The sequence below is a fragment of the Notechis scutatus genome, unplaced genomic scaffold (genome assembly GCF_049901735.1).
Source record: "Notechis scutatus isolate UNSWTSFEM ecotype Mainland unplaced genomic scaffold, rNotScu1.2 NSCUSCF62, whole genome shotgun sequence".
In the NCBI taxonomy this organism is placed as follows: Eukaryota; Metazoa; Chordata; class Lepidosauria; order Squamata; family Elapidae; genus Notechis; species Notechis scutatus.
This window is the reverse complement of record NW_028263166.1, coordinates 121,037-142,281: the sequence shown is the minus strand read 5'-3', so window position 1 is coordinate 142,281 and position 21,245 is coordinate 121,037. Positions and strand designations below refer to the sequence as shown.

The following is a 21,245-nucleotide window of genomic DNA, read 5'->3' as shown; positions in this document are numbered from 1 at the left end:
AGACGGAGATTGAGACGTCAATCTCAATTAGGAAGGAGGCGTCGAGCCGATGATTAATTGATGAGACTAACACGCCCCCTTAGGGGATAAAAGGAAACGGATTGGCTTGAGAAATTTGCCAGAAGCAAAGTGTCTTGTTAGAGCGAAAGTACTGTGAAGATTATCTGAGGCATTGTGATTTATAGGCATTTCGGGATTGCCAAACAGATTTCAGAACTACTGCTGAGGACTGGAGATTCTGCCGAAACGTTGCTACAACTTTAAAAGCACAACTACAATGACGTGGGAAAATACCCGAACAAAGCTGAATGCCATAGATAGATAGATAGATAGATAGATAGATAGATAGATAGATAGATAGATAGATAGATAGATAGATGCATAGATAGATAGATAGATAGATAGATAGATAGATAGATAGATAGATAGATAGATAGATAGATAGATAGATGCATAGAGAGATATGCATAGATAGATAGATAGATAGATAGATAGATAGATAGATAGATAGATAGATGTATAGATATAGATAGATAGATAGATAGATAGATAGATAGATAGATAGATAGATATAGAGATGCATAGATAGATATAGAAATATAAATAGATAGAGGCATAGATGGGTAGATAGAAAGATAGATAGATAGATAGATAGATAGATAGATAGATAGATAGATAGATAGATAGATAGATGCATAGATAGATAGATGATGGATAGATAGATAGATATAGATGCATTGATAGATAGATTGTGATAGAGATAGATAGATGATAGATGATAGATGCATAGAAGATAGATAGATAGATAGATAAACAGAGATGCATAGAGAGAGAGAGATGCATAGATAGATAGATAGATAGATAGATAGATAGATAGATAGATAGACAGACAGACAGACAGACAGACAGACAGACAGACAGATAAGCAGGCAGGCAGGCAGGCCAGGCAGGCCGCGAGTTTGACAGCCCTGCTCTAAGCTCAGTTTTTTTTTAGCTGAGGCAACAGTTTTAGAAAAAGCATTACATAAACTATAGTGGCGTGTTTCTAAATAAGTCAGAATTCAGTAGTAACAAAATTTCTGCAGGAAATACAGTTTAATCCTTGCAACCTGAACAGATTATGTGAGAGATCATGCTAATTTCATTATTTCTATTGCTAGACGTTGGTATGGGCCACCGTTTTATTGGGCAGTGAAATATTGCCATAGAAATGTTGGAAGACTTATTCAGCAATTCCTCAGGATAAACTTCTCAGCATGAATTGACCAGTCTTAAATATGCACTTGTACCTCTAAGGCAGGGGTCTGCAACTTTAAACACTCAGAGCCATTTGGACCCGTTTCACACAGAAAAAAAAACCACCAGGAGCCACAAAACCTGGGTGGGCATGGGCAACTTAACATCACTCCCACCCAGTCACATGACCCCCAGCCACGCCTACCCAGCCAGTCATTAGGGCAGAGAACCGATTATTAATGTTAAAAACACCTAAAACCACAAAACACTTTTCTCTTTCTCTCTCCTTCCCCCTCTATCTTCCCCTCTCCCCCTCTGTACCTGTGTCTCTCTCCCCATCCCCCCTCTCCATCCTCTCTCTGTATCTGTCTCTCTCACCCTCTATCTTCTCCTATGTTTCCCTCTCTCTCCCTCCACGCCCCCGTATCTCTTTCTCTCTCTCTCAGTCTCTTGTGGAATCCCATCAAGTGGTCATGGAACCTCAGGTTCTGTGCAACCTGATTTGAAAAACCCTGCCCTTGTTTGCATTCCTGCTCTAGTAATGCTAATTGAAAATCTAACTATATTGCTCTGACCATGGTAGGTAGGTAGGGAGAGAGACAGAGACAGAAAGAGGGGGAGACCAGCTGATGGGTGAGCATCTTTGACAAGGGCGCTCCGGCTTTCTCCAAGCCTGACCCCCGGGGTGGACGTGCAAGCTTCGGCGGGGCCAGTCCTCTTTTCTCGCTGCCCTGAGCTTCTTAAAGCTGCGGCTGGGCACTGCGGGCCCATCCCACTTTCTGTTGTCCCCTCCTCCTGGATCCCATTCCCACCCCTCCAGCCCTCATGTTAGCGAGGCCTGTGTCTGTTGCAGCCAGGTCGGGCCAGTGTCTCGGGGCGGAGAGCAGGTTATGCATTTCCCCAAGCAACTGAGGCACGCCCAGCACCAACAAGGTCCAGAAGAAGTTCCAGCAAGAGTGAGGCACCAGAGAATCAACCCCAGCCACTTCTCCATCCCCCACCGTCACTCCTATCTTCTCAGGCCAGGCGAAGAGTGAGGGAGGGGAGGGCGAGAGGTGGGGCCAGCCAGTGATGGGACAGGGAGCTGCAGCAGAGGGCCCAAAGAGCCGCATGCAGTTCTGGAGCCACGGGTTGCCGACACCCGCTCTAAGGGGAAGAAATAGCTTTGTGGAAAGGAATTGAATAAAAATGAAGATTTTTTTGAAAGATTATAGATCCAGAGTACCATGTACTGGCATTTCAATCTGCTCAAGGTTACCAAAAGCTCAGCCTCCTGCACTTTAAACCAATGGAACTGATGCCTGTGCAACATCATCTACAAATACAACACAGTATTGACCTAAGGAATACAAGCTATTTGCACCCAAACATAGTCCCACAAAAACACCATCTGAGAAATCTGTAGTCACAGATTTGCCAATTTTTACATTACATAAACAGTGTGCAGAATTCTTCTGGCAGAACTCAAAAATGATAGCCTAGTTAAAAATAACAACTTCCATCTTCTGTTCTTAAGATGCAACCAGCATTACACTTGTACAGGCAGCTCTCCTTTAATGATCATTTATTCAGCGACCAAAGTTGCTCATGATACTTACACCTGGTTCTCACAATTGCAGCCCTTAGAGCAACCACATGATCATGTGATCATGATCCAGGTGCTTGGTGCCTGGCTTGCAATTATGACATTGCAACATCCTATGGTAACATGATTGCCATTTGCAATCTTCACTGCCAGCTTCTGAGTCAATGGGGAACCCAGCAGGAAGTTGCAAATGGTGATCACTTGATGTTGCACTTAATGCCAGCTAACAGAAGTCCCAAAACTAAGTGGCAGTCATGTAACATTGCATTTTACAGCATTTAGCGACAAATTCTGATCCCAATAACTATCATTAAATAAGGATTACCAGTACGTTTCTGATAGGTTTTGATACTGTCAGCATCTTTGTTGATAAATTTCCCTTTGAAAAGCATGTGAAATCATCTCAGTTTACAATCAGGGATTTAAAATTGAGGAAGTTGCCCCAATGACACCAGGGAATTGGGAAAAAAAAATTTTAATTATGAGAGACAACATTAGATAAACAGTTGTCCATACACACAACGTAGAAGAAAGGAAAATACAACAAAAACAGGCCTACTGTTTTGACAGCAAAACTTCTTTTAGCAAAAAAAAAATCTGAAACATCACAGAGAAAGGAGGGAGGGGAAATATGGGATAAGAGACAACATTTTGACTACAAAGTAACCATTATTGGAAAACCAGTGGGGGCATGGGTGGGTGGGCAGATGGCAGGTTTAGAAAAGGAAGGAACCGGGAAAAATGGAGGGGGGAATACAGGTTTTGACCATAAAATATAAACAGCCTATGCTGCTAAAGGAGCTTCTCTGGCCAGCGAGTTGCCTCCACAAAACCCCCTCAAGGCTGGTTCAAGGGCTGGGCTACCAGAAGTCTCGGCGATGATAGGAGTCAGGATCGCAGTACTTGGTCACAACAACCCGGTTTGCAAACTTGCGTCCAGTGAGGCCTTGCATGGCCTTCTGACAGTCAAAGACAGATGTGAACTCCACAAATATCTAGAAGAGTGAGGGGACAAAAGAGAAGATAATTAGTGGTACATTTTTTAAAAATGACAATTAAAGGATTCAAATCTGGCCCAGATCACACATATAAGAGTGTGACTGGGAAAATAAACTGAAGCAACTGTACTTCCATTGTAATTTGATTCTCATGAAATGTTTCTTCCATGCATCTAGTCTTAATTTACTTACCATACTAAATTTGTAGATAGCTGCCTTTATGAACTGATCACCACCTTACTATTCTTAAAGCTACCCAGTTTTACGCTGGCTGATTTAAAAGACAACACCTAGATAATCCTTAACAACTAAGTGGGTTCTGATGTGCTTCGTACATGCATCTAAGATCACCAGGGAATACCAGTGTGCAAATATCTGTGAAGATCCCATATAACTGATGAAACATCTTGTTTTTCCTCAAATCAGTCCAGTTTTTTTCAAAATAAAAACAATTTTTGATACCCAATCTGCAACCAAATGGCTTACTTAACAAAAAACCCACTGCCTTTTCAATTTACTTTTATAGAGATGAGTTACCAGAAGTTTCTGCAAAGGCAAAAAACATAAAGCCATTCTTGGACACTAAGCCACACTTTTAATGAAATCCTAATTTGGATTCCCATGATTCAACCTCTTCATTCCGTAGTAGGTAGGTTTGTACTTTAGAGGAGAGCCATCTGATTGAGCCCTTCTATGTCCCATGTATACCTTCGAGCTCATGGAGCCAAATAAGAACAGAAGCATTCTTTATAAGAGCAATAGCTTTATTTTGCCCTAAAACACCGTCCCCATCCTGCTACCCCGCCACCCCTACAACCATTAAGTACCTTTCCACAGCCAGGCACCTCAACTCCATCAACAGGCCGGGGGATTTCAATGGATTTGACAACACCATACTTGCTACACTCATCGCGGACATCCTCAACAATCTCTTCATATTCCTCATCATCCAGGAGCTCCTCAGGTAATACCATATTCATGAGGCACAACACTTCAGTTGGATGACCGCCCATCTGTACTTGTGAACTCATTAGACCAGGTACCTGCAGGGTCACTGGGGTCTGGTTTATTGTACTCTGGAGGGGCAGCAAGAGAGGAGAGAGAAAGCTACAGAGGAATTCGGTGATACAATCATTTAAACTGTCATTTCCAAACACACACAAAAATTCTGTATTTTTTCATAACAAGCTTTGATTTTATTTTCTGGAAGAATTCAGAGTATGTTTCTTCAATCTCAAACATACCAAACAGCTCCTATTAATACTATTTTAAAACCATGTCCCAAAACCTGAAACTCTGGAAAGTGTTACTTCTGTCAACAAAATAGCCAGTTTATTATGTTTCTTATGACTGGCAGAAATAAACAAAGCAGGAACAATAATTTCCGATTCTCAAAAATGTAATAACTTTTGGATATACTGTAATTCTTTGGGTACTGGCACTAGTTACTTTGGGAACTGGTTACAGATTAACAGAGTTGGAAGGGACCTTGTACTGTAGATCATCTAGTCCAACTCCACCCGCCCAAGCAGGAAACCCTACACCATTTCTGACAAATGTCAGGTCAATTTCTTCTTAAGAGCCTCCAGTGATGAAGCTCCCACAACTTCCAAAGGCAAGCTGTTCCACTGGTTGATTGTTCTGTCAGAAAATTTCTCCTTATTTCTAGGTTGAATCTCTCCTTGATCAGTTTCCATCCATTGTTCCTTGACTGGCCTTCAGGTGCCTTGGAAAATAGCTTGACCCCTTCCTCTCTGTGGCAGCCCCTCAAATATTGGAAGACTGCTATCGTGTCTCCCCTGGTCCTTCTCTTCACTAGACTAGCCATGTCCAGTTCCTGTAACTGTTCTTCATGTTTTAGTTTCCAGTCCCCTAATCATCCTGGTTGCTCCTCTCTGTACTTTTCCTAGAGTCTCAACATATTTTTATAGTGTGATGACCAAAACTGGAGGCAGTACTATAGGTGTGATCTTACTAAGGCTTTATAGAATGGTATTAGAACCTCACTTGATCTTGATTGTATCCCTATGTTAAGGCAATTTAGGATTGTGTTGGCTCTTTTGGCTGCCACCGCACACTACTGGCTCATATTTAACTGGTTGTCCACTAAGACTCCAAGATTCCTCTCACAGTTACTGCTATTAAGCCTGGTTTCACCCAGTCTATATGTGTACTTTTGGTTTTTCTTGCCTAAGTGTAAGACTTTACTTTTCTCTACATTGAATTTCATTTTGTTAGATATGGCCCAGTGTTCTAGTTTGTCAAGATCCACCTGGATCTTGAGCCTATCTTCTAGGGTGTTAGCTATTCCTGCCAGCTTAGTATCATCTGCAAATTTGGTAAGTTCCCCTTCTATTCACTCATCTAAGTCGTTTATGAAGATATTGAAGAGTACTGGGCCTAAGACGGAACCTTGTGGAACCCCACTGCTTACTTCCCTCCATGTCCGTAGACCCATTAAGGACTACTCGAGTATGGTTTCTCAGCCAGTTATGAATCCATCTGGTGGTGGTGCTATGTATCCCACTTTTTTCTTGCTTACCAAGAAGTAGGTTGTGGTCTACTTTGTCGAATGCCTTGCTGAAGTCTAAGTATATTATGTCCACAATATTTTGCTGGTCTACTAATTTAGTCACTATGTTCAAGAATGAAATAAGATTGGTTTGGCATGATCTGTTTTTAACAAACCCATGCTGACTGCTAGTTATTACTTTACTCATTTCTAGATGTTGGCAGATCTGTTTTTTTTATTATCTTTTCCAGTATCTTCCTGGGTATTGATGTTAGGCTAATTGGTCTGTAGTTTCCTGGGTCTGCTTTTTTCCCCATTTTTGAAGATGGGAACCACAACAGCTCTTTTCCAGTCCTCTGGTAGTTCCCCGGTGCTCCAGGATTTTTGAAAGATGTGGTACAATGATTCTGAGATGACATCTGCTAGTTCCTTTAGAACCCTGGGATGTTATCCGTCAGATCCTGGTGATTTGTATTCATCAAGATCAGACAGGTGTTCTCTTACTATTTTTTTCTTATTTTAACTTTTGTTTCTAGTCTGTCTTTTACAATTATGTTTTTGGTAGGTTGGGCTATAGTTTCTTTTTGCGTGAAGACCGATGCAAAGAATGAGTTAAGCAACACTGCTTTCTCTCTGTTACCTGTTACTTCCTTGCTGTCTTCTCTCTCTTTATTAAAAGTTGTTTATTTTGTTTAAGTACAAACAATTCATCTTCCATTTAACAGTGTGTCATCTGGGTACAGATATCTTGTGCAACAATAATAAAAATTGGTACCATATTCATTACATTGCTATTAGTTCTCCATTGTTATCTTATTAATATACGTATCTCTTACACTATAACAATAACATGTTTAGATCTTCACTTATTATTAGTCTATATATATCTATCATTATAACAATCCTCTTCTTACCATGTTTATTTCTATTAAGATATTTTCCTTATTTCACTAATCTATTATATATTTCTAGCTTTCATGTTTTTTCTCTAACCATCGATAAAATAGTTCCCATATCTTATAATATTCAGATTGCTCGTTCTCTTTAATTGCAAGTGTTAATCTGTTCATTTCTGCACATTCTAATATTTTCCTAATCACATTTTCATCAGTAGGAATCTCTTCACTTTTCCAGCTTTGAGCAAATACAATTCTAGCTGCACTTAGTACATAAATAATCAAATATACATTCTCTTTACTATAAATTTCAGGTAAGATCCCCAACAGGAATATTTCAGGTTTTTTAATCAATATATTGTTGTATCATCTTTTCCAACCATGTGTGTATTTTTGTCCAGTATTTTTGGCTTCTACACATGTCCACCACATATGATAATTTGGTATTTCCTGATATTTCCAAAATTTAGCTGATTTATCTTTACACATCCTTGCCAACCTCGCTGGTGCAAAATGCCATCTATAAAACATCTTATACAAATTTTCTTTATATGCGGTTGACATTGTTAACTTATAATTCCTATCCCATAGTTTCTGCCATTTATCTAGTTCTATTGTATAGCCATAGTTCTTTGCCCATGCTATCATTGTCTCCTTCACTTGTTCCTCTTCCAATTTAATGCCTAACAGATAACTATACAGCTTTTTTATCAATCTTTCTTCTGTTCCTGTTAGTATCTTATCTAGTTCTGTCAGTTCATGAAAGCCATATAATTTAGCATCTTTTTCATATCTAGATTGTATTTGCACATATGAATACCAAACCATGTCAATCCCTTGCTCACCCAATTCTTGTTTAGTTTTGAGTTCACCCTTTTCATTCAAAATATCTTTATATCTAACAGTGTTTCCCAGGTTAAAAATATTTGGATGAATAAGTGCTTCCATTGTCGAAAGCCAGACTGGTATTTTCAAATAATGCTGTTCTCTGATTTTCTCCCATACAATAAGGCATTTCTTTTCTTTTTTTTTTTTAAATATAGTTTATTAATTTTTACAATTAAAACCAGTCACAATACATACACAGATAAGCAAAAGAAAGAAAAAGAAAGAAAGAAAGAAGAGAGAAGAGGAAGAGAGGGAAAGAATTTTGAGAAAGGAAAGAAAGAAAGAGGTTACAGGATAAAAAGTATTCTTATTTTAACAGTTTGCAAGATCTTCTTTTGTTTTCATCACCTTAACTTGTGTCATATAACCACACCTGTTTTTAACTTATATCGCTACCTCATTATTATGTATTGATACTTTTCTTTTATGCCTTATGATATATAATTTATCTTTGGTCAATCCAATTATACCAACAATTCTAGCTATCGTAATATAGTGAAGTGTCTTTGTTTTTTAGCGCCAAAGTCAATTTATCCATTTCTGCGCATTTTGAGATTTTTTCAATAATCATTTCTTCTGATGGAATTTGATGTTTTTTCCAGTGTTGAGCGAAGGCTAATCTGGCCGCTGTTAAAATGTGTATTGTTATGTATTTGGTTTTTTTTGGAAATTTGCTTATCAAAAATCCCTAGTAGGAAGGACTCTGGTTTGTATTCGATCTGCTCTTTGGTGATTTCTTCCAACCAAGTTTTGATTTTCTTCCAATACTTTTGGGTTTCTGCACAAGACCACCACATATGGAAAAAGGTTCCTTCTTTTTCCTACACTTCCAGCAATGCGGACTCATGTTGGGGTGCATCTTCGCTAACCTCGAAGGGGGGAGATGCCATCTATAAAACATTTTATAAAGATTTTCCTTGTATGCTGCCGATTTGGTAATCTTATTGTTTCTGCCCCAAACTTTCTCCCATTCCGCTAATGTGATGCTGCGCCCTACGTTCTTACTCCAAGCAATCATATTTCCTTTTACAATTTCTTCTTCTAGTTCTGTTTCTAATAAGTAGTTATAAAATTTTGTTATGTTTTTTTTTATTTGATCCTAATAAAATTTTATCTAACTGTTGCAGTTTGTTATTAATTCCGAATTCTTTTTTGTCTTGTTTATATCTGCTTTGAATCTGAAGGTAAACCCATTGATCAATTTTATGTCCTTGCTCCTGAAGATCCAGCCTCGGTTTCAAATTTCCTTGTGAGTCTAATAAGTCTTTGTATTTAATCATTTTGGTAAGCTCCAAATTGTTTGGGTGAATCATTGCCTCCATTGTTGAAATCCATACTGGTACTTTTGTATAATGTTTTTTCCTTATTTTCCTCCAAATTGTAGTGCGTCTCTAATTAAATGTCTATGGAAATATTTTTGACTGGTTTTCCCTACGTCCCATAGAAAAGCGTGCCACCCCTTTGTAAATCATGGCCTTCTAGAAATAGTATTCTTTTATTGGTTAAATTCACCCAATCCTTCAACCAAACTAATGAGGTGGCCATATGGTATAACTCCCAGTTTGGAAATGCTAACCCTCCCCTGCTCTTCATATCCTGCATTGCTTTTACATTTATTCTGGGTTTTTTCCCTTGCCAAATAAATTTCAGGGTTGTTCTATTGAGTTCTTCAAAAAACTTTTTATGTAATTTAATTGGGATCGTTTGGAATAGGTACAAGAATTTAGGGAGAATGTTCATTTTAATAGTAGCAATTCGGCCTAGTAGTGAAATTTGAAGTTTCCCCCACGATTCTAAATCTTTCTTTACCTGGTGTATCAGTTTATCATAATTGTTTTCTTTAAGTGTCTTACAGTGTGGGGTTAGCCAAATTCCTAAGTATTTCACTTTCTTTGTCACTTGTATATGCATTATTTCTTCTAGTTCTATTTTCTGTTTTTCTGTTAGGTTTTTGGTCATTAATTTGGTGTTTTTTTTTTGTTTATTTTAAGTCCCGCTACTGCTCCAAATTTCTAATTCACTCATCAATTTTGGTCCCCTGTCTTTTGGTTCTTCAAGGAAGAAAATCATGTCGTCCGCAAACGCTTGCAATTTATATTCCTCTTTCTTAACTGTTAATCCCTTTATATCTGAATTCCGCCTAATTCGTGTTAATAATGTCTCTAATGCTAATATGAAGAGCAGGGGAGAGAGTGGGCACCCCTGTCTCACTCCTTTTTCTATCTTTATTGGGCGGGTGCATTCCCCATTCACTATTATATTAGCTTGTTGTGTATCATATATAGTTGTTATAATATTTTCAAATTTGGTACCCAGATTCAAATTATAAATTTTTTGAATTAAAATTGCCAATTCAAATTATCGAAAGCTTTTTCTGCATCTAGGAACATGAGTGCTACTTGTCTCTCTGGGTGGGCTTCATAAAATTCTAGTACGTCTAATACTATTCTTAGATTATTCTTTATTTGCCTAGTTGGAAGGAATCCGTTTTGATCTTCATGTATATACAAGTTTAGCAATCTTTTTAATCTGTTTGCTATAATAGAAGTGAATATTTTATAATCAGTATTTAGAAGTGAAATCGGCCTGTAATTGTTTATATATCTGGGATCTGTATCCTCCTTCGGGATCAGCGAAATCAGTGCCCCCTCCATGAGTCCGGCATCCTGGCTGCTAGTAAAACGTCATTAAAAACTTCCACCATAAGTGGTCCGATTTGATCTGCTATTGCTTTGTACAGCTCCCCTGGGATCCCGTCTGGGCCCGGGTTTTATTATTTTTCTGGCTCTCTATTGCTGATTTCAATTCCGATTCAGTAATGTCTTTATTTAATAGTTCAGCCATTTCTTCCCCAATTGCCTTATCCTTTACTTCATCTAGATAATTCCTTATTCTATCTTCACTGACATCCTCTCTTTTGTATAAATCTTCAAAGTATTTATGAATGATTTCTTTTTCTGTTCTATTTCCTGGTATGTATCTCCTTTGCTATCTATTAACTGGTATATCAATCTCTTCTCTTTCTTTTTTTTCAGTTTATAAGATAGCCATCTTCCTGGCTTGTTGCCATGTTCAAAATAGATTTGTCTGGTTAAGTTCAAATTCATAGTCATTTTCTCTTGATCAATTAAATTCAGTTTGTGTTTGGCTATACTTATCTGATTTTGCAGTTTGGATTCTTTTGGGTTATTTTGTAGAAGGGTTTCTAGCTCCTTAATTCTTTGTTGTAATTTGTTTTGTTGGGAATATTTTTCCTTGTTTCTCTTGGCATTATAAGAGATTGTTGTTCGTAAAAATGCTGGGCTTTTTCCATAGTATCTATTTTGATTTTCCTCTCTTTCCACGACACTAACATTCCTTCTGGAATAAGCCATTTAAATGTGATTCTTTTTTTATTTAAATATGCTGCCAAAAATTTATAGTCACGCCTTTGTTCCCTTATTCTCCTCGGTATCTGTTTAAGAATCACAATTTCTTTCTCTTTGTAGGTTATTGTTTTATCTCTTGAGGTTCTATATATCATGTCTCGAACACATCTTCTAGTGAATCGTATGTGTACTTCCCTGGAACATTTGTGGCGTCTTGCATAGTTTGTATTGACCCGGTAGACTTCATCAAACTCTTTTTGAATTTCATCTTTATCCATCTTCAATAAACCGCCAGTATTTCTGCCATCAAGTATTCCAGGTCTTCTTCTTTGATTCTGCCACATTTTGGAATCTTAGGTAAGTTGCTGCCTTGTCCATTTCTAGGAGGACAAGGGAGTCCTCCATTTCTTTGCTCATGCTTTTGAGATCTTCATCCACCCTTTCTAATTCCCTTTCCGTCGCTTCGGTTCTTTTCTCTACTTCTTTTATTATAACTTCGTTTTTCTCCAAGGCCTGCTGCAACACCCCCACTTTATCCTCTACTTTGGAAATGTCCGCTTTCATTTCTATCTTTAGTTTCCCCATTTCTTCCTTCAATTCATTGATATCTGCCCTTGTTTCACTGTGGTTTTTAATCATTGTTTCTTGCAATCTTGTCAATGAGTCCTGTAAAGTTAGGAACATAGCTTGGATATTCTGCATTCGAGATGCTAGTTGACTTCTCTGTTGGTAGTGTTTCCTCTATTGTTTTTTGTGCCATGGGTGAAGTTGTTGCCAAAGTGGTCACTATTGTGGGATTAACCTTCCTACCAGATTTCAAAGCAGTGGTGGTTGTAGTAGTCATTTCCTTTAAAATTTGTTTTTGTTGTTGTACAATACTAAATATATTATTCCAAATTGGCATTCAGTATTCTTAGTTCTGTAACTAAAATTGACCAAGATCTATCAATCTATTAAGTAGCTATATTCTTAACTAATTAGTAAAGTGTATATATTTTCCTCTAGTTTAACTTCAATATAAAGTAACCTTAACTACAAAATATATTACATTCACAGTTAAACCCACACAATGAAATATAATATTGGTCTAGAGAGCTCTAAGATTGTTAAATAACTAATGCTTAATAATCTTACTGTCTCCCCTATATTCCCATTCAAATTATAACAATCTCTATTAATAATAACTTAACTAAATTAATTAATCCAATATTTTAACACTCTAATATTTCATTACTAAATGTACATATTTATCAAGAGGAAATCAGAGGAGAAAAAAAAAGAAGCAAGCATATTTCAACGTAGCATACCATCAACAAGTAAGAAAGAAGAGAGGCTATTTTAGTAAGTATGTACACACAGAAAAGGGTAGAGGAAAAGAAAAAGAAAATTCCAAAGACAAGAGTTTTTGTTTCCGCTTTTCACTTTGGAAGCTTCCACTTCGAGCACACCGGAAATGGCAAATGAAGATTTGCTGAGTAACAGCTGCCAGTAAGCAATGTTCCCACTGCTTAAAGACTTCCTCTTTTACTTATATTTTAATGATCTTTAAATCAATTGTTCTGATCTCCTTCGAATAGAAAAGGAACTGTCTCCTCTGCTAGGACCTGTTCTCAATTTTCCCAGAGTTTATAGATTAGATTGTGTCCCTTCAGACAGTTAGATCTGTTACTTTGTTGTAGACACTTCAGCGTTCTGGATACCGCCTATGGCGCTGCTCTGTCTTTCCCCTGATCGGCTTCGTTCTGCTTCTGGCTCCGATTTAATAGCTTCAATCCAAATGTTAGTGATAATAGAGTCTTTTTAATCGCCCCCCCGTGCTGGTCTTCAGACTTCCAAAATTCTCTTTACTTCTTTTTTATTTCCGACTCTCTTCTGCCTGCCAAGCTCTTTCACTTTCACTAGACCAATTCTTTTGTAGCCGCTTTCTCTTAGAGCTCACAGCAGGCATTCGCACAGTATTTAACAGCCTGAAATCAGTCTATTGTCAGTCAAATCTCTTCTCTGCCACTGTCTTTAACTGCGACTCTCTTTCCCCACGAGCTTGCAAACTTTCACTTACTCTTTTCTTCCCATCGGTGGCAGTCCGGACTTCGGAGCCTCCATTGTTAGGAGGCTGTTCTTGATCGTTGGGCTCTGGAGGGCTTCCTCTTCATTGCAGGGGGGTTGCTTTCCCCACACTGCAGCCCGAGGTTCCCCCACACCGGCACGGGTCTCTCCAAGACTCGAGCACCCCGAAAGATCGCACCAAACTCAAGAAAAGGGAGGCTAGAATCACGAGCGGATTTCTGCCCCTCTGACCGTCCTTGCCTTGCCACCGGAAGCCTACAATAAGGCATTTCTTATATAGTCTTTGAAAGTACCCATGTATCTTATTTTTCCCATACCATAAAAAGGCGTGCCAACCCAGTTGTAAGTCATGTCCCCCCAAAGTCAATAACCTTGTATTTCTCAGTACAATCCATTCTTTCATCCATGTTAACACCGCAGTCTGATAGTATAATTCCCAATTAGGTAATCCAAATCCTCCTCTCATTCTTGTGTCCTGTAACATTTTTAAGTTAATTCTTGCTTTTTTCCCTTACCAAATAAAATTTAATATTATTTTATTGAGATCCTCAAAATATTTTTTTTCCAGCTTTATCGGAATTGTTTGAAATAGATACAGTAATCACGGCAATATATTCATTTTAATTGTAGCTATCCTTTCTATTAACAATAATTGCAGTCCTTTCCATTTTTCCAATCTATCTTAATTTGTTGTATCAATTTATAATAATTATCTTCCTTAATCATTACACATCTTGCTGTTAAGTGGATCCCTAAGTACTTTACTTTCTTAGTAATTTGAATTTCTAATCTCTTCATGAATTCTTTTTTCTGCTTATCAGTGATATTCTTCACTAAAACCTTGGTTTTTTCCTCTATTTTCAGTCCCGCTATTTCCCCATATTCTTCTATTTTCCCCATTAGTTTAGGTCCTGTTTCTTGTGGATCTTCTATAATAAAAACCAAATCGTCTGCAATGCCTGTAATTTATATTCTTCCTTTTTATTTCCATGCCTTTTATCTCCGTCTTGTCAAATATTTCTATTTAATACTTCTAAAGTCAATACAAATAATAATGGAGACAAGGGACATCCTTGTCTTGTGCCCTTCAGTCATATTTCCATTTACCAAGACTTTTCTGGTTTGTTTATGGTATATTGTCTTAATCATTTTAATAAATCTCTCCCCAAAGTCCATCTCTTTTAACTGTGCCGACATAAACTGCCAGTTCACGTTGTCAAATGCCTTCTGTGCATCTAAAAAGATCAACGCCATTTGCTTCTCTGGATGTGCTTCATAGTACTCCAATGTATTCAAAATTGTTCTCATATTGTCTTCAATTTGCCTTTTGGGTAAAAAAACCATTTTGGTCCAGGTGTATAAACTGGTTTAAAATTCTCTTCAGTCTTTCTGAGTCTCTTTAGTGGGCCAACTGTTTCCTTGATTTTTTTCTTGTTATTTGTATGTTGGAAGAAACTTTTTTGTTATCTTTGACTTTTGTTGCAAATCTGTAGTTATGAAAACCTTTGAAAGGCTAGTGCTGTTCCACCTAAAAATCATCATGGATCCGCTGTTAGATCCCATGCAGTTTGCATACCGAGCAAATAAATCGACAGATGATGCCGTTAATATGGCTCTGCACTACATCCTACAACACCTTGAATATCCAAATGCCTACACAAGGGTCCTCTTTGTAGACTTCAGTTCAGCATTCAATACCATCATTCCAGATATTCTTCTAACTAAACTAAACCAGCTAGCAGTACCTGAACACACTTGTAAGTGGATCATAAGCTTCCTAACAGACAGGAAGCAGCAGGTGAAGCTAGGCAGAATCACATCTGATACCTGTACAATTAGCACAGAGCCCCCCCAAGGCTGCGTGCTTTCTCCACTTCTCTTCTCCCTATATAACAATGACTGCATCTCAAACGATCCATCTGTTAAAATACTGAAGTTTGCAGATGACACAACAATGATTGGTCTCATTCGAAACAACGACAAATCCACATACAAACAGGAGGTTGTACAACTTGCCTCGTGGTGTGACCAGAACAGTCTGGAACTGAACACACTCAAAACTGTAGAAATGGTGGTAGACTTTAGAAGAAACCCTCCCATACTACCATCTCTTAGAATACTAAACAACACAGTATCAACAGTAGAGACTTTCAAATTTCTAGGTTCTATCATATCATAAGACCAAAAATGGACACCTAACATCAAAAACGTCATCAAAAAAGCACAACAAAGAATGTTCTTTCTGCGCCAACTCAGAAAGCTCAAACTGCCCAAGGAGCTGCAGATACAGTTCTACAGAGGAATTATTGAGTCTGTCATCTGCACCTCTATAACTGTCTGGTTTGGCTCTGCAACCCAAAAGGACAGACACAGACTTCAGAGAGTAATTAGGACTGCAGAAAAAACCATTACTACCAACCTGCCTTCAATCGAGGACCTGTATACTGCACGAGTCAAAAAGAGGGCTGTGAAAATATTTACAGACCTCTCACATCCCAAACATAAACTGTTTCAACTCCTACCCTCAAAATGACGCTATAGAGCACTGCACACCAGAACATCTAGACACAAGGACAGTTTTTTCCTAACGCTATCACTCTGCTAAACAAATAATTCCCTCAACACTGTCCAACTATTTACAAAGTCTGCACTACTATTACTATTATTCTTCTCATCACTCCTTATCACCCATCCCTTCCCACTTATGACTGTAACTTTGTTGCTTGTATCCTAACAATTTATATTGACTGTTCCCTAGTATGATTTGATTGCTTATTGTACCCTATGACTATTATTAAGTGTTGTACCTTATGATTCTTGACTTTTGACGAATGTAGCTTTTCTTTTATGTACACTGAAAGCATTTGCACCAAGACAATTTCCTTGTGTGTCCAATCACACTTGGCCAATAAAGTTATTCTATTCTATTCTATTCTATTCTATTCTATTCTATTCTATTCTATTCTATTCTATTCAAGTCTTTGTTCATTCCAAGCCTTTGCTTTCCTGACATCGTCATTGCAGATTCTGGCTATCTGCTGATATTCTGCCTTAGTTGTGTGTCCCTCTTTCCATTTTTTGTACTTGTCTTTCAATTTGCCAGAGAGGTCTTTGTGCAACCATGCTGGTTTCTTCTTGGATTTCTTGTTTTTCTTTCTCAGTGGTATTGTGCTGGTCTGGGCTTCTATGATCATTCTTTTCAGAGTTTCCCAAGATTCTTGAGTTGTTTTCCCCTTTAGGATTTTCATCCAAGGAATCTTTCCCAAGTTCTGAGTTTATTAAAATCAGCTCTTTTAAAATCTAAGACTCTGGTATCATTGTGTTCTATTACTTGTGTTTGCGTTATATTGAATTCTAGTATGACATGGTCACTCTCACCCAAGGTTCCTGCAGTTTCAACTCCCTCCATCACTTCTCTGTTTGTAAGAATTAAGTCCAGTATGGCTGTCCCTCTAGTTTCCTCCTCTACCTTTTGGACAACAAAGTTGTCAGCTAGGTTGGTTAGGAACCTATTCGATTTCTCACTTGGTGCAGAATTAGTCTTCCAATTGATGTCAGGGTAATTGAAGTCCCCCATTATTATTGTTGTATGTTTCCTACATATATTTGTTAGTTGGTTAGCAAAAAGGACATCTATTTTTTCAGCTTGATTGGGTGGCCTACAGCAGTGGTTGCTAACCTTTTTGGGCTCCTGTGCCGAAAACTGCACACGCACCCGCGCACGTCAGCACCCAGAAGGCAATGCGCGCGGCCCCCAACCCCTGCACGTACAATCCTCCCCCACTGCCCCCTTACCTGCACTGCGCATGTGTGCCTCCCAGCTGATTTTTAGGCCTTTTCGGCCTCCCAGAGGCTGTAGGGAAGCCTCTGCAGCCTTTGTAGGCCGAAAAATGGCCCCGTTTCGTCACTTCCGATATTTCCAGAAATACAAGAAGTGACAAAACGGTTCCTGTTTTTCAGCCTACAAAGGCTGCAGAGGCTTCCCCAGCCTCTGGGAGGCCAAAAAGGCTCTAAAATCAGCTGGGAGGCACGCGCATGCGCAGTGAGGTAAGTTTGCCTGGGGCTCACGTGCCCGCACAAATGGCTCTGTGTGTGCCACCTGTGGCACATGTGCCATGGGTTCGCCATCACGGGCCTATAGTATACACCTATGGCCATGACATTCTTTTTTTCTTTTATATTGACCCATATGCATTCTAGGTTTTCGTCTTTGGTTTCATGCATTTCTGTAGCAATATAGTGGTCCTTTACATACAGTGCAACTCCACCTCCTCTTTTATGGGGTCTGGTTTTTTTTGAAGAATTTGTATCCTTCTATCAGTATGTTCCAGTCATGGGTTGCATCCCACCAAGTTTCTGTTATTCCAACTATATCATATCTACCTTCGTGTATTAATAGTTCAAGTTTACCCTGTTTGTTCACCAGACTTTGTGCATTTGTATATTGGCACTTGAGATCTTTATGTCTGACTCTGGGTATGAGGCCTATGTCTCCTATTTGGTGTTTAAGTTTGTCTTCATTCCTATCCCTCCTTACTTCATTATTTGACTTGCTTTCTAGGGGTTTTTGCTTGGAATTAGGTCCTGGAGATCCTAAAGATTGGTCACCCTCCCGCCTCAATTTTAGTTTAAAGCCCTCCTGATAAATTGAGCCAGCTGTTTTCAAAAACATTCTTCCCAGTCTTTGTCAGGTGCAACCCATCCCTTGCCAGAAGCCCATCATGGAGATAGTAAAGACCCTGGTCCGCAACGGGAAGGGAAAGGCCTCCCCCAACCAGCCGGCCGGTCTCCTCCTCCTCGGTCACACAGAACAAACAGGCAGAGAAGGAGGAGAGCAGCTGGCCAGCCGGGAGGCCTCCCGTCGCCTCGGGAATGGAAAGCGCTTTGCCTTTCCTTCCCGCTGCGGGCGCCCGGCTGCCCAAGTAAAGAACAGGGCTGCGCCGGAGAAGCGGAGCAAAGCCGGACACCAGCAGCCGCCTCCCTCGGCGCAGAAAGCCTCCCCAACCAGCCGGCCGGTCTCCTCCTCCTCGGTCACACAGAACAAACAGGCAGAGAAGGAGGAGAGCAGCTGGCCAGCCGGGAGGCCTCCCGTGCTGCGAAAGAGGCAGCCAACGATGTCCGGCGCCGTCCCGCTCCACGCGCTGGCTGCTCGGACTTGCCGGGCCCGGCACATAGAACAGGGCGGTGCCGGATGTTGGAGAAGCCGAGCGGAGCAGAGCGACCTCGGCTCGCGTTGTTTTCTGAGCCTAGAGCTCAGAAAACAACGTGAGCAGCCGCCACCACCTCCTCCCCCCTCCTCCCGAGCGGACTGAAAGCAGCTGGGGCTGAGGAAACGAAGCTGAGCGGAGCCGAGCGACCTGGCTCGCGTTGTTTTATGAGCCTAGAGCTCAGAAAACAACGCGAGCAGCCGCCACCACCTCCTCCCCTCCTCCCGAGCGGACTGAAAGAACTGGGGCTGAGGAACGAAGCTGAGCGGAGCCAAGCGACCTCGGCTCGCGTTATTTTATGAGCCTAGAGCCTAGAGCCAGGGCGCTTTCATTGCACGCGAAGCTTCTTGTCTCGGGAAACACCGGGCGCGTTGCTGCCCCGAGGGGAGGGCGATTCTGGGCTGCGCGATTGGGGACTTCGTGGCTTTGGGTGGGTGGGTGGGTGGGAGCGAGGATGGACGGAGTCCGTGAAGTGGGGCTTGCCTGCCCTTGCTGGCTGCCTCTGCTTCCTTAGGGGTGGGGAAGGGGGCTCATCTGGACCAAGGGTGAGTCTCCCCTCAGTTTCCCCAGAAGGATCTTCCGTTGCTTTTGCCTTCTCCCTACATCTTCCTCTGTTAAAAATCCCCCCCCACACACACACACACTTATTTTCGGAGGATAGATTTCGTGTCTGAGCATTCTCACATGGCGGTGGGTCTTTCCCCCTAAAACAATTTAAAAAGAAAAACAATATATCCTCATGCAAGAACTTTTCTGCTTCCGATTACCCCCATGCTTAAAAGTTGCAAAGGAAACACGGAAGCAGGAAGCGCCTGCCCAGCTCCGGAGCTCCACACCATTTTTTTTTCAGAGGGGATCTGACTCGAGTATAAGCTAAGGGGTTTTTTCAGCACAAAAATGGGCTGAAAACTCGCTTATACTCGAGTATATACGTATTTCCGGGATAACCTAAAAGGCTTTGGAACCTTGTTTGTCCTGAAATTGCTTCTCTCTCATTGAGCAAGGCAAGACACGAGTAGTTCCCCTATGCCTGCATCCACTGACATTTGATTATATTGGTAAAACCAATGTTCTAACTTTCAGAAGCAGAATCTGCAAATATATCCTGGAAAGGTTGTTCTTTGGTACCATTTCTCCCTCATCCCAATCCCTTTTCTTCCTCACCAGAGTAGCATTCTTGGCTCCCACGCTGGCTCTCTGCACCAAAAGCTTCTTGTCACCCAACTGCATGCCATTCAACCCCGCGATGGCCTGCGAGGGCAAAACAAAAGTTAATCCAGACACTTCAAAACTTGAGCCTCTGAGGCCACCAACCACACACCCCTCTGCCCCAGGCTCCAAAACATCCACACATTCATACACAAAAAGTAGCTTATTTTATGCCTCCTCCCCACCAGATTCCTACCTGAACTGCACTGCTCTTGGATTTAATACCACATTTAGGTTATTTACCTGCCGGGCCTCAAAATCAGCATGTTTTTAAAAAATAGATCTTGTTGGAAGGGATTAAGATGAGTCAACAAGACTGTCTGCATGAAGGAGAAGAGCAAAGGTGAGATTTCAGCCTCAGCCAAATGTTGCCAACAAAGACAGAAAATTCTAAAAGGATGTAAATGAGACTACATACTTCTCAGAATGAGAATTCCACTGATTTGAGGTTGTCAGGTTTTGGAAGTTTACATCTTACCAGTCCAGCCCCAATAAAGCATTTAGTATCAGGTTTTACATTATTGAGAATTTGTTTTCCACACAGACCAATTTCAGAAGCAAGATTATGAGGCCAAATAATTTCCCAGTTACAATATAGAAACTGAGGTTTATGAAAGAATGCACATTTCACAGTTATCAATTTAAGCAAAAAGCTGGCAAGCAAATTTACTGATCCTTTTCCACACAGAAGAATCCAGTGGACAAAGAGCTGGTTCAGCCAAGGATGGAGCAAAATACATATTAAAGTACAAGTTGGCCAAAATAATTCAAGTTATGATCTAGAACGGGTCGCCAATCTTTTGGACCTCAGGGACCACCAAACTCATAATTTTAGATCCCAGGGACCACTAACTGGTTCTGTGGGTGTGGCTTGGTGGTCATGTGACTGGCTGGGCATGGCTTGTATGTAAATATTATAAATATTTATATAAATATTAATTTTTTTATAAAAAAGAGCAACTTTTACCCAAAATCAGGCAAAGCAGGCAGGCAGATTGAGTTGCTCACGGAATCAGTGTCAGCTTTGAAATTCAGCTGCCACATTTTTTTGTTTAGAGAGTTAGAGGTGTTGAAAAGTTCAAGGTTATTCTGTATGTAGTATTAACAATTTCCAGTTGCAGTTAATTGGTTCTCGTGATTTATGAAGTGTAGAAGTGGGAGGAGAGAAGGGAGGAGAGAAGGTGGATTCTGTGTAACGTGCGAAAAACTTTCACTTGCGAAATTGCTTTTGACATGCCAGATCTGTTTCTAATAAATCAATTGGAGAGATAATGTCTCG

General features: G+C 40.1%; 1 protein-coding gene across 2 annotated transcripts in view; it reads right to left on the bottom strand.

The window, feature by feature from the left end:
• Window positions 1-3,280: 3,280 nt before the first annotated feature.
• LOC113425377 (splicing factor U2AF 65 kDa subunit-like) overlaps window positions 3,281-21,245 on the bottom strand; it is a 60,139-nt gene continuing 42,174 nt past the window's right edge. The window contains exons 9-11 of one of the 2 annotated variants that reach the window (XM_087949051.1): window positions 19,922-20,008; window positions 4,647-4,895; window positions 3,281-3,816 (exon numbers count right to left, since the gene is read on the bottom strand). In XM_087949051.1, coding sequence (XP_087805177.1) covers window positions 3,682-3,816; window positions 4,647-4,895; window positions 19,922-20,008 — 471 coding nt within the window. In that variant the 3' untranslated portion in view covers window positions 3,281-3,681. The remainder of the gene's footprint in view (window positions 3,817-4,646; window positions 4,896-19,921; window positions 20,009-21,245) is intronic. The other variant, XM_087949052.1, reaches the window with a different exon arrangement.